The sequence below is a fragment of the Phaseolus vulgaris genome, chromosome 8 (assembly GCF_000499845.2).
Source record: "Phaseolus vulgaris cultivar G19833 chromosome 8, P. vulgaris v2.0, whole genome shotgun sequence".
Classification (NCBI taxonomy): Eukaryota; Viridiplantae; Streptophyta; class Magnoliopsida; order Fabales; family Fabaceae; genus Phaseolus; species Phaseolus vulgaris.
In genome coordinates, this window is record NC_023752.2 from 16,995,828 (window position 1) to 17,008,105 (window position 12,278).

At 37.7% G+C, this 12,278-nt stretch overlaps 1 protein-coding gene across 1 annotated transcript; it reads right to left on the minus strand.

Moving 5' to 3' along the window:
- Window positions 1–458: 458 nt before the first annotated feature.
- Window positions 459–1,565, minus strand: LOC137824664 (uncharacterized). The gene is made up of 2 exons (XM_068630334.1): window positions 1,376–1,565; window positions 459–1,189 (listed from the first exon to the last, which is right to left on the minus strand). The coding sequence occupies exons 1-2, from the start codon at window positions 1,563–1,565 to the stop codon at window positions 459–461; spliced, it is 921 nt and encodes a 306-aa protein (XP_068486435.1).
- Window positions 1,566–12,278: the final 10,713 nt, after the last annotated feature.

Sequence of the window (12,278 nt, forward strand, 5' to 3'; positions counted from 1 at the left end):
GTCAATGAATTGTCGGCCATTATCGGTTATGATTGTATTTGGAACGCCATATCGACACACGATGCTTTTCCAGACAAAATTTTGAACATTTTTTGTCGAGATGGATGCAAGTGGCTCGGCCTCGACCCATTTGGTAAAGTAGTCGAATCCTACTAGAAGGAACTTGGTCTGCCATTTTCCTTGTGCAAAGGGATCGATAATGTCCATCCCCCAAATGGCGAACGACCATGGGGAGATAAGACTGTGTAACTCTTCCCGCCTTGTGTGGTGGAGAGGGTCGAACTCCTGACACTTGGCACATTTCTTCACGTACTCGGCACAATCACCTTGGACGGTCGGCCAGTAGTAGCCAGCCCTCAGGACCTTGAAAGCCATCGTCCGTGCCCCCGAATGGTTTCCGCAGACACCTTCATGGATCTCGGTTAGGATGTACTCGGCTTGCTTGTTGGTGATACACTTCAGCAAGGGGCCGAGTATCCTTTTCGGTATAAATCATCGTTGATCATGGTGTACCAGACACATTGTTGCTTCATGGTTTTTTCTTGCTCTGGCTTGCATGTGCCATCCTCTAGGTACTGGATGATGAGTGTCATCCAATTATCAGTTTCGGCCTCGGCTATTGCAAGACATTTAGTCTCATACACACTGGGGTGCCTTGGTCTCTGATGGCTCTTCTTCTTGGTGACCGACAGCTTAGACAGGATGTCGACCCTTTTGTTTTCCTCCCTCGGTATGTGCTCCAATGGTGCTTTGTTAAACCGGGCTATGTTGTTTCGGGCAACATGGTAGTATCGTTGTAGTAGGGGTTCTTTTACCTCGAACTCTCCCTTGACTTGGCCGACCATAACCAGGGAGTCGCTTTTGCACACGACCTCACGTGCTCCCATGTCGTAGGCTAGGTTTAGCCCGACGAGCAAGACCTCGTACTCGACCTGATTGTTGATCGCCCTAAATCTGAAATGGAGTGCTTGCTCCAGGAGGAGGTCGTCTGACCCTTCTAGGACGACTTCTGCTCCACAAGCTGTTTTGTTGGATGAGCCATCTACATAAAGTGTCCACCCGATCGACAGGGTGGGTAGTGGTGTCAGCTCGATCGAGAAGTCGACTAGGCATTGGGACTTGATAGCCCCCTGTGGCTGATAGCGAATGTCGAACTCGGACAACTCAACCAACCATCCTATCATCCTCCCTGCAAGGTCCGATTTAGACAAAATTTTAAAGATTGGATAGTAGGTCAGTGATTGAATGGTTTTGGAAATAAGGGCACATTCGCCTCGCCATGAGGACCAGGGCGAGCGCCACCTTCTCGATCATCTAGTATCTCGTCTCGACCGTGTGGAGCGTCTGCTGCCAAAGTATATTGGTCGTTCCTCACCCTCGACCTCCTGCACTAATGCACCGCTGACTGCTTCATCTGAGACCGCTAGGTAGACCAGGATGGGTTGGGCGGGTCTCGGCTTCTGTATGGCTGATGGAGATGTTAGGAAATCCTTCAACTGCTTGAAGATTTCCTCGCATTTGTCGTCCCAGCTGAACTTGGAAGCCTTTCGAAGTATCTGGACCATCGGTCTCGTCCTCTCGGCCAGTTGGGAGGGCGGTCAGACGCCCTAGGAGTTGTTGTATCTCCTTGATGTTTTACGGGCTTCTTATGCCGACTATGGCTTGACATTTGTCGAAGTTGGCCTTTATCCCCCAGTGGGTGAGCATGAACCCATAAACTTCCCTCCATCAACCCCGAATGTTCACTTCTCAGGGTTGAGCTTCATATTGGACCCTCTGAGGGCCTTGAACACCTCGTCGAGGTCCTTCACATGTTGTTCAAAGGAGTCAGACTTCACCACTATGTCGTCCACATACACCTCTACCGACCGATCGATCAGCCCCCGAAAGATTTTATCCAAGAGGCGCTGGTAGATCGCCCCCACTTTTTTGAGGTCGAACGACATGACCTCATAGTAGTAGTTGGCGTCGGCCTCATGAAGGTCGTTTTCTCCTTGTCTTTGGGGTGCATACTTATCTGGTTATAGCCAGAATAAGCATCCAGGAAGCTCAAGATTTTATGGTCGACCGCCCCGTCCACCAGGCGGTCGATGTTGGGTAGGGGGTAGGAGTCTTTCAGACACGCGCTGTTGTGGTTTCTCTAGTCGACGCACATCCTCCAGTTGTCGTTCAGCTTGGTGACCATGACGACGTTGGCTAGCCAAGTCGTGTACCGGGCCTCCTGTATGAACCCGACCGATAGAAGCTTTTCGGCCTTTACTTTCGCTGCTAGGTGTTTTTCATCGCCTAGGTCTCTCTTCTTCTTGGAGATCGGTCAGGCTTCTTTAAATATTGGCAGTCTATGGGTGATGATGTCTGAGCTCACTTCTGGCATGTCGGTCGGTGTTCACGCGAACAGGTTCACATTCTTCTTTAGCGCGGCGTTCATGATCTCGGCCTCGGCCGTTGCCATGGTCGTCCCCACAACTGTGTTGTGTTCTTCATCCAGGAGCGGTACTTGCCTCAGCTCTTCCCACGCTTCTAATCTGTCCTCGGTCGCCCGAGGGTCTAGATCTACCAACACGACGGTTGTCTCGATTAACAGGAAACTTCATTGCCAGGTGAGAAGTCGATACGATGACCATCAACCAGTTGATGGACGGTCGACCAGAGAGGATGTTGTAGGAGGTATTGGCATCGATGACCAGATATCGGATCCTTATAGTCTTGTTGTTCTTCTCCTAGCCGAAGGTGGTGTAGAGCTCAATGTAGCCCTTTGTACCCACCTTCTCACCTAAGAACTCGACTGCATGGTCGCCGTAAGGTACCATCTCGACCTCGGGTATTCTCATGGCCTTAAACGTCTTCCAGTAGAGGATGTGTACTGAACTCCTTGGTCAACAAGGGTCTTCCTGATAGTGAATCGATCTATATCGACCGATATGACCATGGGATCGTCCTGGCGGTAATCCACGCCCTTGAAGTCTTCATCTGTGAAGGTGTCGAAATGTCACCGCATTCACCTGGTGCACCGCCCACAGGTGTTTCTTTCAGGTGTTGTTGGTGCTCCATCCGCCGGCTATAGTGTTGATAACCTCTCGGTTACCTCCTCTCTCGGCCTCCCTGGGAGGATCGTCTCTCCGAGGCCGGCAGTCGTCCCTACGGTCTCGGTCGTCTCGGCCTCGTGGAGGTGATTTCATTCTCTTGGAGGGTTCCTCTTTGCGAGGTGAGCGTCTTGTGTCTCGGTCATTCCTGATGAATCAGCACAGGTGTCTAGCTTGGATGAGTTCCTCAATCTTGTCCTTCAGAGCCTGACATTCCTCAGTGGAGTGCCCGGTGTTTTGGTGATACCGACACTACTTCCTTTGGTCGGTATTGTTTGGGTTGGCTACCTTTCTGGGAGGAGGGATCAGCTCGGTGTTGAGTGCCTCGTCCAGAATTCTTCCCCTCTCAACCGCCAGGGGTGTATACCTCAAGAATCGTAATGGTCGATCTCTATTATCTCTGCGCCTGTCTTCCTACTGGCCTAACCAGCCTTGGCGGTCCTTCTCTTCCTTGTTCTTTTCTCCAGTAGCCTCGACTCGGGCTTGGTTACGGAACTCCCTGAGTTCTTCCAGCTGCATATACTTAGCAGCTCTCTTCCTCAGCTCGTCCAGACTGTCGGCCGGCTGCATGCACAAGTTATCAGCAAAAGGCTCTGGACGTAGGGCTGTCAGCATGTGATGCATGGCAACATCCGGACTGAGGTTCCGGATGCTCATTGCCACTTTGTTGAACCTATCAACAAAGATTCTCAACGACTCTCCCTTCTTCTTACGGATGCCTACCAGGGCGATGGAGGTTAGTGGCAAACTGAGTCTCGAACTTTGTCACGAGCGTGGCAAAGTTATCAATGGAGTTAGGTGAGAGCTTGGTGAACCAGCTGAGGGTTGCTCCCATCAGGGATGTGGGTAGCACTCGACACAAAATTGCATCGTCCGAGGTGTAGAGACTCATATGGGTGGTGTATGCATCAATATGCTCGTCCGGGTCGGTAGACCCATCATATCAGTCTCGGTTGAAACCCTTCCACTTGTCTGGTAGGGGGACTTCAATGTTAGTGTTGGTGAACGGGTGTCGGCGGGCCGAGTCCGTGGTGATGGTCGTCTTGGCCGACCTGTTGAGAAAGGATTGTCCCTCCATCTCGTGGGTGAGAATCTTGTCTCTCGTCTCCTCCACTGGTCTCGGGTGGGGAGGAGAGGCGAAGGACCTATCAGCCACATTGGTCGGTCCAGTGGACGGTCCTCCCTCCACCGACTTCTTCTTCATCTCGTCATTCTCCCTTTGGAGAGCTTGCATCTCTTGCTCATTTTTCTGGACAACTTCATCTTTCCTCCTCTTCATCTTGGTCATCTATCTCTAGAGAGACAATAGTAGCGTTGCCTGTCGGCATTAGTCATCCTTTCCATGCTTCTGGTTGTGACCATCTACTTTCTCTCTTCAACTAGTTTCTCTCGGCCCCATAGTGGGCGCCAATTGTTCCTACTAGGGAGATGGGACCTAGAGAACTATTGAAGTCTTCGTCTTCCTCCTTCGGTTGGGCAGGTTGCTAGGGCTTCACTGGGATCCTTCTCGCCTTCGTGTTGCTCCTTTGGCTCTCGGTCTCGAGTGAATGCCAAATGGGGGAGGTACCTGCAAAAGGCACTCTGACGCTCAAGTCAGTAAAGTGGGTGATCGGCACTTGGATAGGTGCACAGTAATAAATGGCGTACCTTGCTCCTTGGAATGTGTGCTATTTATACTATTTTAATGGGTTTACCTCATTGGGCCTGATTAGTGGAATGGATCGCACTTATGATTGCATTACCTAATTCTTAATGGTAGTTTAGTTTTACTGACCTTGGTTTGAGCGTTAATGGTTATTTGTGTCGGTCAGCCTGGCCGTGCGTGGTGTCTCGGCCAGCTCGGTCAGGGAGGCCGAGCCACGCCAGTGTGTGTTTCTGTCAGCTCAGTCAAGGAGACCGAGGCACGTCAGAGTTTTGGTCGACCATACCAGTATAGTTACTATTAATAAACTAATATAAAATATATGTTATTTTTTATAACTAATTTAGAAAGAGAGGGACATAAAACTTTTTTTATGAAAATATTTCATCATATTATTTATTTTAATAAAAATTATTGTCTAATAACATATACGATATTTATAAAAAATAATAAAAATTTTAAAAACACAGTTTATCTCTCACTTTTTATATTTTTCTGATTTTTGTTTAGTTGGTATAAGAGTATGGTTGAGGGAGTGAATTCTTGATATTTTTAGAGAAGAAGATCAAACAATAAGCATGGTATGCAAGAAACCATAATTGATTGTAGAAGGAGTTTCTCTCTCTAAACCTTCTCATTTTATGGGAGAAGATATTTTATAGTGAAAACTCAAATGAAAATGTACATACAGTCCACACACTATCAACTATGACAAATCATCAACGAGGATGATATAAAGATTTCATCCTTAAGAGGAGGATTGGGACTTGGAAGAATACAACTAGATGCATTTAAACAACAAGGAAAAATATACTCTTATTTGTGCACTTTCTAAGAACCGAGTATAAGAAAGTGTGTAGAGTGAAAATTGCAAAAGAGATATAAGATTCTCTAGTTGCTAATTATTAAGGGAATAAGGAAGGTAAAAGAAAGGTATAACACTCGGAGAGAAAAGGGCTACAGGAAAAAACTTCCTCAAGATAGATGGCCAACAAAAGAAAGGAAGTCAAGGTCGTTAAGAGTCAAGAGAATAATGAAAACATATCTAGGGTGGAGTTAAACTATTCAATAGATGGAGAAATCTCCATAATATCTTAAAAGTTTAAGTAACTACTCAAACGAAGAGGGTAAGGAAACACAAGGTTTCCTCTTAGAATAAGAGAAAGCTCTTTTAGGCATAAAGATGAAGAAGCCCTACAAGACATCGTCCGTTTCGAGCACAATAAGTCTGAGCCAGTAAGAAATGAGTGTTCCAAGCTAAGAAGAAAGCATGGCTCAACCAAGAAAAGTCTAATGACAACCTGGGAAGACTCAGACTCAGGGTCAAACTCAAGCGCAAATGAACATGACAATCATTGTCTTATTGTAGATACAGAAGAGGTAATATATAAATCCAACTCCATTTTTTATAAAGTATCAAACTCACCACACTTATCATCCAATGAAGATGAAGATAATGGAATATCTTTTGAGGATCTCCTCACAAGATGTAACTCTATCTCTGAAAAATATCTTGAGCTAAAACAAAGGTTTTGTTAGAATTGTTGGCCTAAAATAAAAGGGGATGAATTGTTTTCAGAAGATTTTCGTATAAGATGGAGTCAAATTGAAAACTTAATTAAATCAATATATTGATGGAGTCAGTTTTTATGTTTATTTAACCGATTAACATATAGGCAGAAAACTTGAAAACAATTGATAAAGTAATTATGAGAGAAAGAGAGAGAAATTTGCACAGATGATTTATACTCGTTCAGTCTTACACAAAAAGCTACATTCAGTCCTTAGTAAAATCACTAAGAATTCACTAAACCAAGCACAAAGTTTATAAAAGATACAATCAAGAGTATAGATCTTGAACCCTACAAGAACACACACTCTTAACCACTCTGCAAAAATTCAGAAACTCTATCTAAATCTACTACACCAGAATACAAAGAAAGAAATAAGGTTTGAGAACACCTGGGATTTTACAGATGAAGCACAAAAAAAAAATAAAAAAATCAAACCCATAAAATATTCTTCAACCACACAAAGCAAAAATAATTTTCAAGAATGATTTCAAAACTTTCTATTTTTCTCTCTTACAAAAGTTTGTCATTTAAAATGTTCAAATTATTTCCTTAGTATAAGGTTTTAATGATTGTAAAAACGGTTTGATGAAAAAAATTGTATCAATTTAAATTTGTTTGGTTATAATATAAAAAAACTTGTTAAAACATTTAATTGATTTTTCGAAATAACTAATTATTTTCCTTTACTAGAAGAAATCAACAGTTTTTAAATTGGTACGTTTATGGAAATAACTTGTTGATTTCACTAAATAGAAAAGACAAAATAGGAAAATAAAATATTTTCAAATATTTTTGAAACTTCAAGTACTTTCAACCTATTGATATGATAAATCAATATGTTAAAAATATTTACTATAATCAAAATACTTTAATAAAAGTAATTTTAAGCGATAAAAACTCGAATAACCTGATTAAAAAATACAACATATTAAGAAAAAAAACTTTTATGGAGATAACTTTTGAAGTTAACTTGAACCATAATGTGTTGTAAAAATATGCAACAAAATCTACATAGACACACACAACTTTCAAAAATTCATGACGGATTGGATTCCTCAACGTAAGATCTTCTTAAGTAACAGGTTTAAAGTCTTAAGTTTAGAAAACAATAAGTTGACTAGATATCAAGTTACAAGGAGTTAACATACAAAAGTTAGATGCTAAAAAATAAAACTTCTGCAAGAAAGAGAGACATGTTATAAGCATGATTTTCATAAATTTGTTTGAGAGCCCAAAATTTCTAAATATTCTTTTTGCAACTTCAAGACATGCATCTGAAAAGTCTGGTCTCCGATATGATCTGTTGGAACAAAAGAAAAGAAAAACCATTTTATAAATCCTTTGGAGTTACTTGTAAAAATTGTGGAAACTCTTGGCATACAATTGTCAGATTCAAACATAGAAAACAAATCCAGAAACTAGTAAGAAAGAGAAACTCGTAATTCCCATTATAGATATGCTATATGGAAAAGGATAAGAAACAAAGTTGGTTCTTAGACAGTGACTACTTGCACCAAATCTACATTTCTAGATCTCTAGAAATATGAAGGTAAAAAAGTAGCCTTCAATGGAGCACGAAAAAGTCTTATTATATTTGTTCCAAATAATCTTAAGGGTTTTAAATCATGACATTCTTTTTATTCATATTTTTTTCATTGTACACAAGAATAGGAGAAAAAAATAATAATTTTAGAAAAAAAAATCATTATAAAGATTTATTAATGCACCCTTGAAGGTGTGAAAGGTGTGAGAATTGAAAAATAAGAAGAAATAGCATGCAGGAACAGTATGGAAAGGTTGTGGAAGAAAAGAGAGAAGAAACTAAAGGTGAAATATGAATTAACTATGGAGAATTGCAAAAGTATGAATGCACTGTTTTGTTTGGTGATGATGGAAACCATAAACCCTAAACTCTACACTATATGATTTAAAGAAGAATGATGATGGTGATTATGAAAAGAAAGAAACTAGTCAGTTTAAGGCATATTAAGTCAGGGATAAAGATGATGATTTTGAGCACACTCAAACTCTAGAAAAGGGTTTAGGTGGGTCAGGTTTGGGCACTTTGTAAGCAAAGGAACCAAGTCTTATTCAACTGATGCTAAGAGGAATGTATGGGTCTGGTTAAGAATTATAGTCCAAAATCATCCTTCTCATACTTTGACTGGAATTTCAATCCCATATTATGCATAAAACTATTCTTATAGTTGCTTAAACGATTTGTGAGATGAGTTATTGGTTAGTATTATTATCTCTGCATTTTCTTATATGGGTTTCGTGAAAAAATATGTATTTGTTTAACTTCAAATAAAATTCAATAATCCTAAACTCCACAACATCATAACACAAACACCATACTCAAAGAAGGATCAAACCTAAATAGGATACATAACGAAAAATCAAATTCGAAATCAAATCTTTATTACTATGTTTGTTTTTGTGGATAAAAACATGTATAAATACCCTTTCATAAAAAATGAGATGAAAGCTTGAAATTTAAAAAAGAATAAAATCGTCAATCGAAAAAGAATCAAGACTTAAACTTTCAGTTCAAAACTACAAAGAAAGTTTACAAAATTTTTTATCTTTAATAGATTAATCTTTTATAATATAATTTATTTTTATTAATAATTACATTTTTTAAATAAATAATTAAAATTAAAATAATAAATAAATATTAATATTTTATTTTAATAATATATTGAAATAAATTATTTTATTTCATATTAAAATTTAAATTAATTTATTTGAAAAATAATATGTACTACTTAATATCTCAATATATATTATAGAAAATAAATTTAAGGACCAAACTATGTGTTTAATTGATCCTTCACACTTATTAACTTATTAGTCTACCAACACTTAAGTTTTATTTTATTTGAATTATCATCTTCAACCTCACGAATTATTTTCTATCAAATTAGAGTATTATTATATATTTGTCTTACATTTAAACAATTCATTAATAATTTTCTTCTTTTCTTACATTTATTTTTCGTATATTAAAATACAACAAAAATAAGGAGGAAAAATAAAAAATAATTTATAAGAAAAATATCGTAATTTACATTTTATTCTTTTTTTATTAAGCGTCACAAAAATTGATTTATAAAAATAAAAATAAAACTAATAAATAATAAATTAAGATTGATATTTTCTTTTATTAATAATAAATTATTTAAAATATTTAAAGAATATTTCAACTCTTTTAAAAAAAATATATTACATTTCATAATCTCTCAAATCATCGCAAATCATGTTCCTTGTAGAAACTTAATGGAGATGACATTTTTTTAATCGGCAAACAATAAATTAAATTGAAATGGAATATAAAGGGGTGTTCCAACCCTTATAAAAACAAATATCTAACCTTCCTGTGTTTAATTTTAAACTATCCCATTCCTATGTTTCCAAATGCACTAGATGATTGAGATTCACACTACTTTTCACAACTTATTACGTTATTGGCTAAACCAAGTATGGTGAAATTGTTCGAATGGTTCCTTCAAAGCAAAATGGTTTACGAAACTAACCCCTATCCATTTGTTGCATAAATTCCAAACAGCATTCACGATCAGACAAGATATCAGAAGATGAGAAGTCGTTTCCTGCTTACTCCCGCTTAAAGCACACATAGAATCCACAAGATGAACCAACATTCTAATCAAGTTTTGCTTTATAGAAATCCTGTCTTGCAATGCTCTCCAAGCAAAACAATGTGTCGAGGGTGGTATCGATAGACCCCACATAACTCTATACATATCATTAAAAGTACCTCGGGTAAGAGTAGAGAGGATTTCATATGCAATTTTTAAAAAATACTTAAAAGTTTGCGGGTATCTCCAAATTTGCCTAATTTCAGTGTTTGACCTTCCAGCACAAACATGAATTCATCTACTTGGGGCTTCTCCCATTCAAATCAATCTCTTATCCACTTGAGGTCCCATGTCCAAATGTACTGCAACAATCTTGGTCCTGAGCTTCACCTTATTGACCCAGGTAGTTTCTATGAGTTGAATTATTCTGGTGATAGCACACATGGAAAGTCACCATTCTCTTGTTTCTTTCAATGGAAAGATGCATTTAACAACTTTGATATGTGTGTGCCAAAAGAAGGTGGAGGCTGCAAACAGTGCAATTGGTTTATAAGTGAAGAAGGACCATGTAGGTACGAAGGTGCCAATCAAATTTGTGGTAGATGGAATTAGATATATTTTTATCTTAATATATCTTATTATCTGTTTCTGTTTCTTCTTTGGGACGTTTCTTTGTATTTTGCAATGGTCATAACTTCACTTGTAGTCTTGTTCCTTTGATTAAGGTGCAATTGGATTCATATTGGGTTAATCATGTAGGGTTCACCTAACTAATGGTTGGAACACACTTTAAATATTTTTTTATTAAATTTTTTTAATAAAAAAAATATGTTATTAACTATTATACATGTTTGGATTGAGAAATTCAAGATCCACTTAAATGGAAATTAATTTTAAAAATTAAAATAATTAGTTATTATTTGACTAAAATAGAGACCATTTTATAAATTAAAAAAATTATTGGTATCTAAATTAGTTTATATTATTAATAAAAATTTATAAAATAGTTTCTAAATTGGTATCTAACTATTAGGTACCAAGATTTTAGCTACTCACTACTTTATATTCTAAATTAGCCTCTATTAGTTTTTTAGAAATACTTCATTATTTCATAACATACTTAATTCATGAAAAGAAGGGTAAGCTAATGAAAAGAAATTTCATAACACATTTAATTCATGAAAAATAATAACTAATCAGACTAATCAATTATAAACATTTCTTTAAATATTGTCATATAAAATTTCAATACCAATTACAACATTCATATAGACCAAACATGGATTTATTTTCAATCATAATCATTGGATTTCATTTCAATTCATAGCACTTTGATTTCATTTAACACTGACTACTCATGAATCCATCGTCTATCGAAAGACTCATTAGGTATGCCCCTACCAGATACTAACATCTAATCCATACATTTTCAAACATCCAATATTGAGTGTCTACAGCGGAACCCGGTGTGTATGAACTCACATTCACTCATCAACTTCTCACCACCTGATATCTTAGTTTATATGACTTAGATCATCACTAACGACGCTAGAGGATCCTCTAGATGTTAAACATAGTTTTTTCATACTTAATTTATCATCAAACAATAACTCATACATTATTCCAAATGTATGACATCAATTTCATACAATTTTCATCATTCATATATAATACATATAATTTAAAAATTCACAACATTCAAGAACCTTTCCAACATCAAACACGATATTTAACTTTCAAACTATCAAAATATAATATTTATACAAGTTCACACAAAATAAAATCAAACAATTTTATCGAATAACATCCCTGTAAGAGAAATTAAAAATTGGGACCACGTCTCCTCTACATTCAGATTTCTAACCTAGGGTAAAAGTTAGCTTGCCTTACCTTAACTGTTTTCTTTCCAAGCAACCTATTAAGAAGTGAACTTTAAGCCTAACTCATCCTCATAAAACTGACTTATAAGGTGAGGTTTGCACCCACTTGTATGTTATGAGATGCTCTAATCTCTAGTCGATGTGGGATCTCCAACACCCCCCCTCACGTCGGTAGTGAAAACTCGTGCGTGAGATAATATATTTATGGGTGGTCCGATAACGGTCGAATAGTGGGTGGCCTGATAAGCCCACTATACACTCGCTAGGATAAACTTTAAATTGCTCTGATACCATACTATAAAATAGAACAGAGATGAATTAAAATGTAAAATGAAATCAAAGGATATGAGAATGAATATCTCTTTTATTCTTCAATTGAAATCAAAACAAATAGTCTGAATATATACAAACAGTACACTCATTCTAGGTCTAACTAAAAAAAGAGAATGGAAAACAAAGAGTCAATCAATAAAAGGTCACATCTATAAAGGGAAAACACT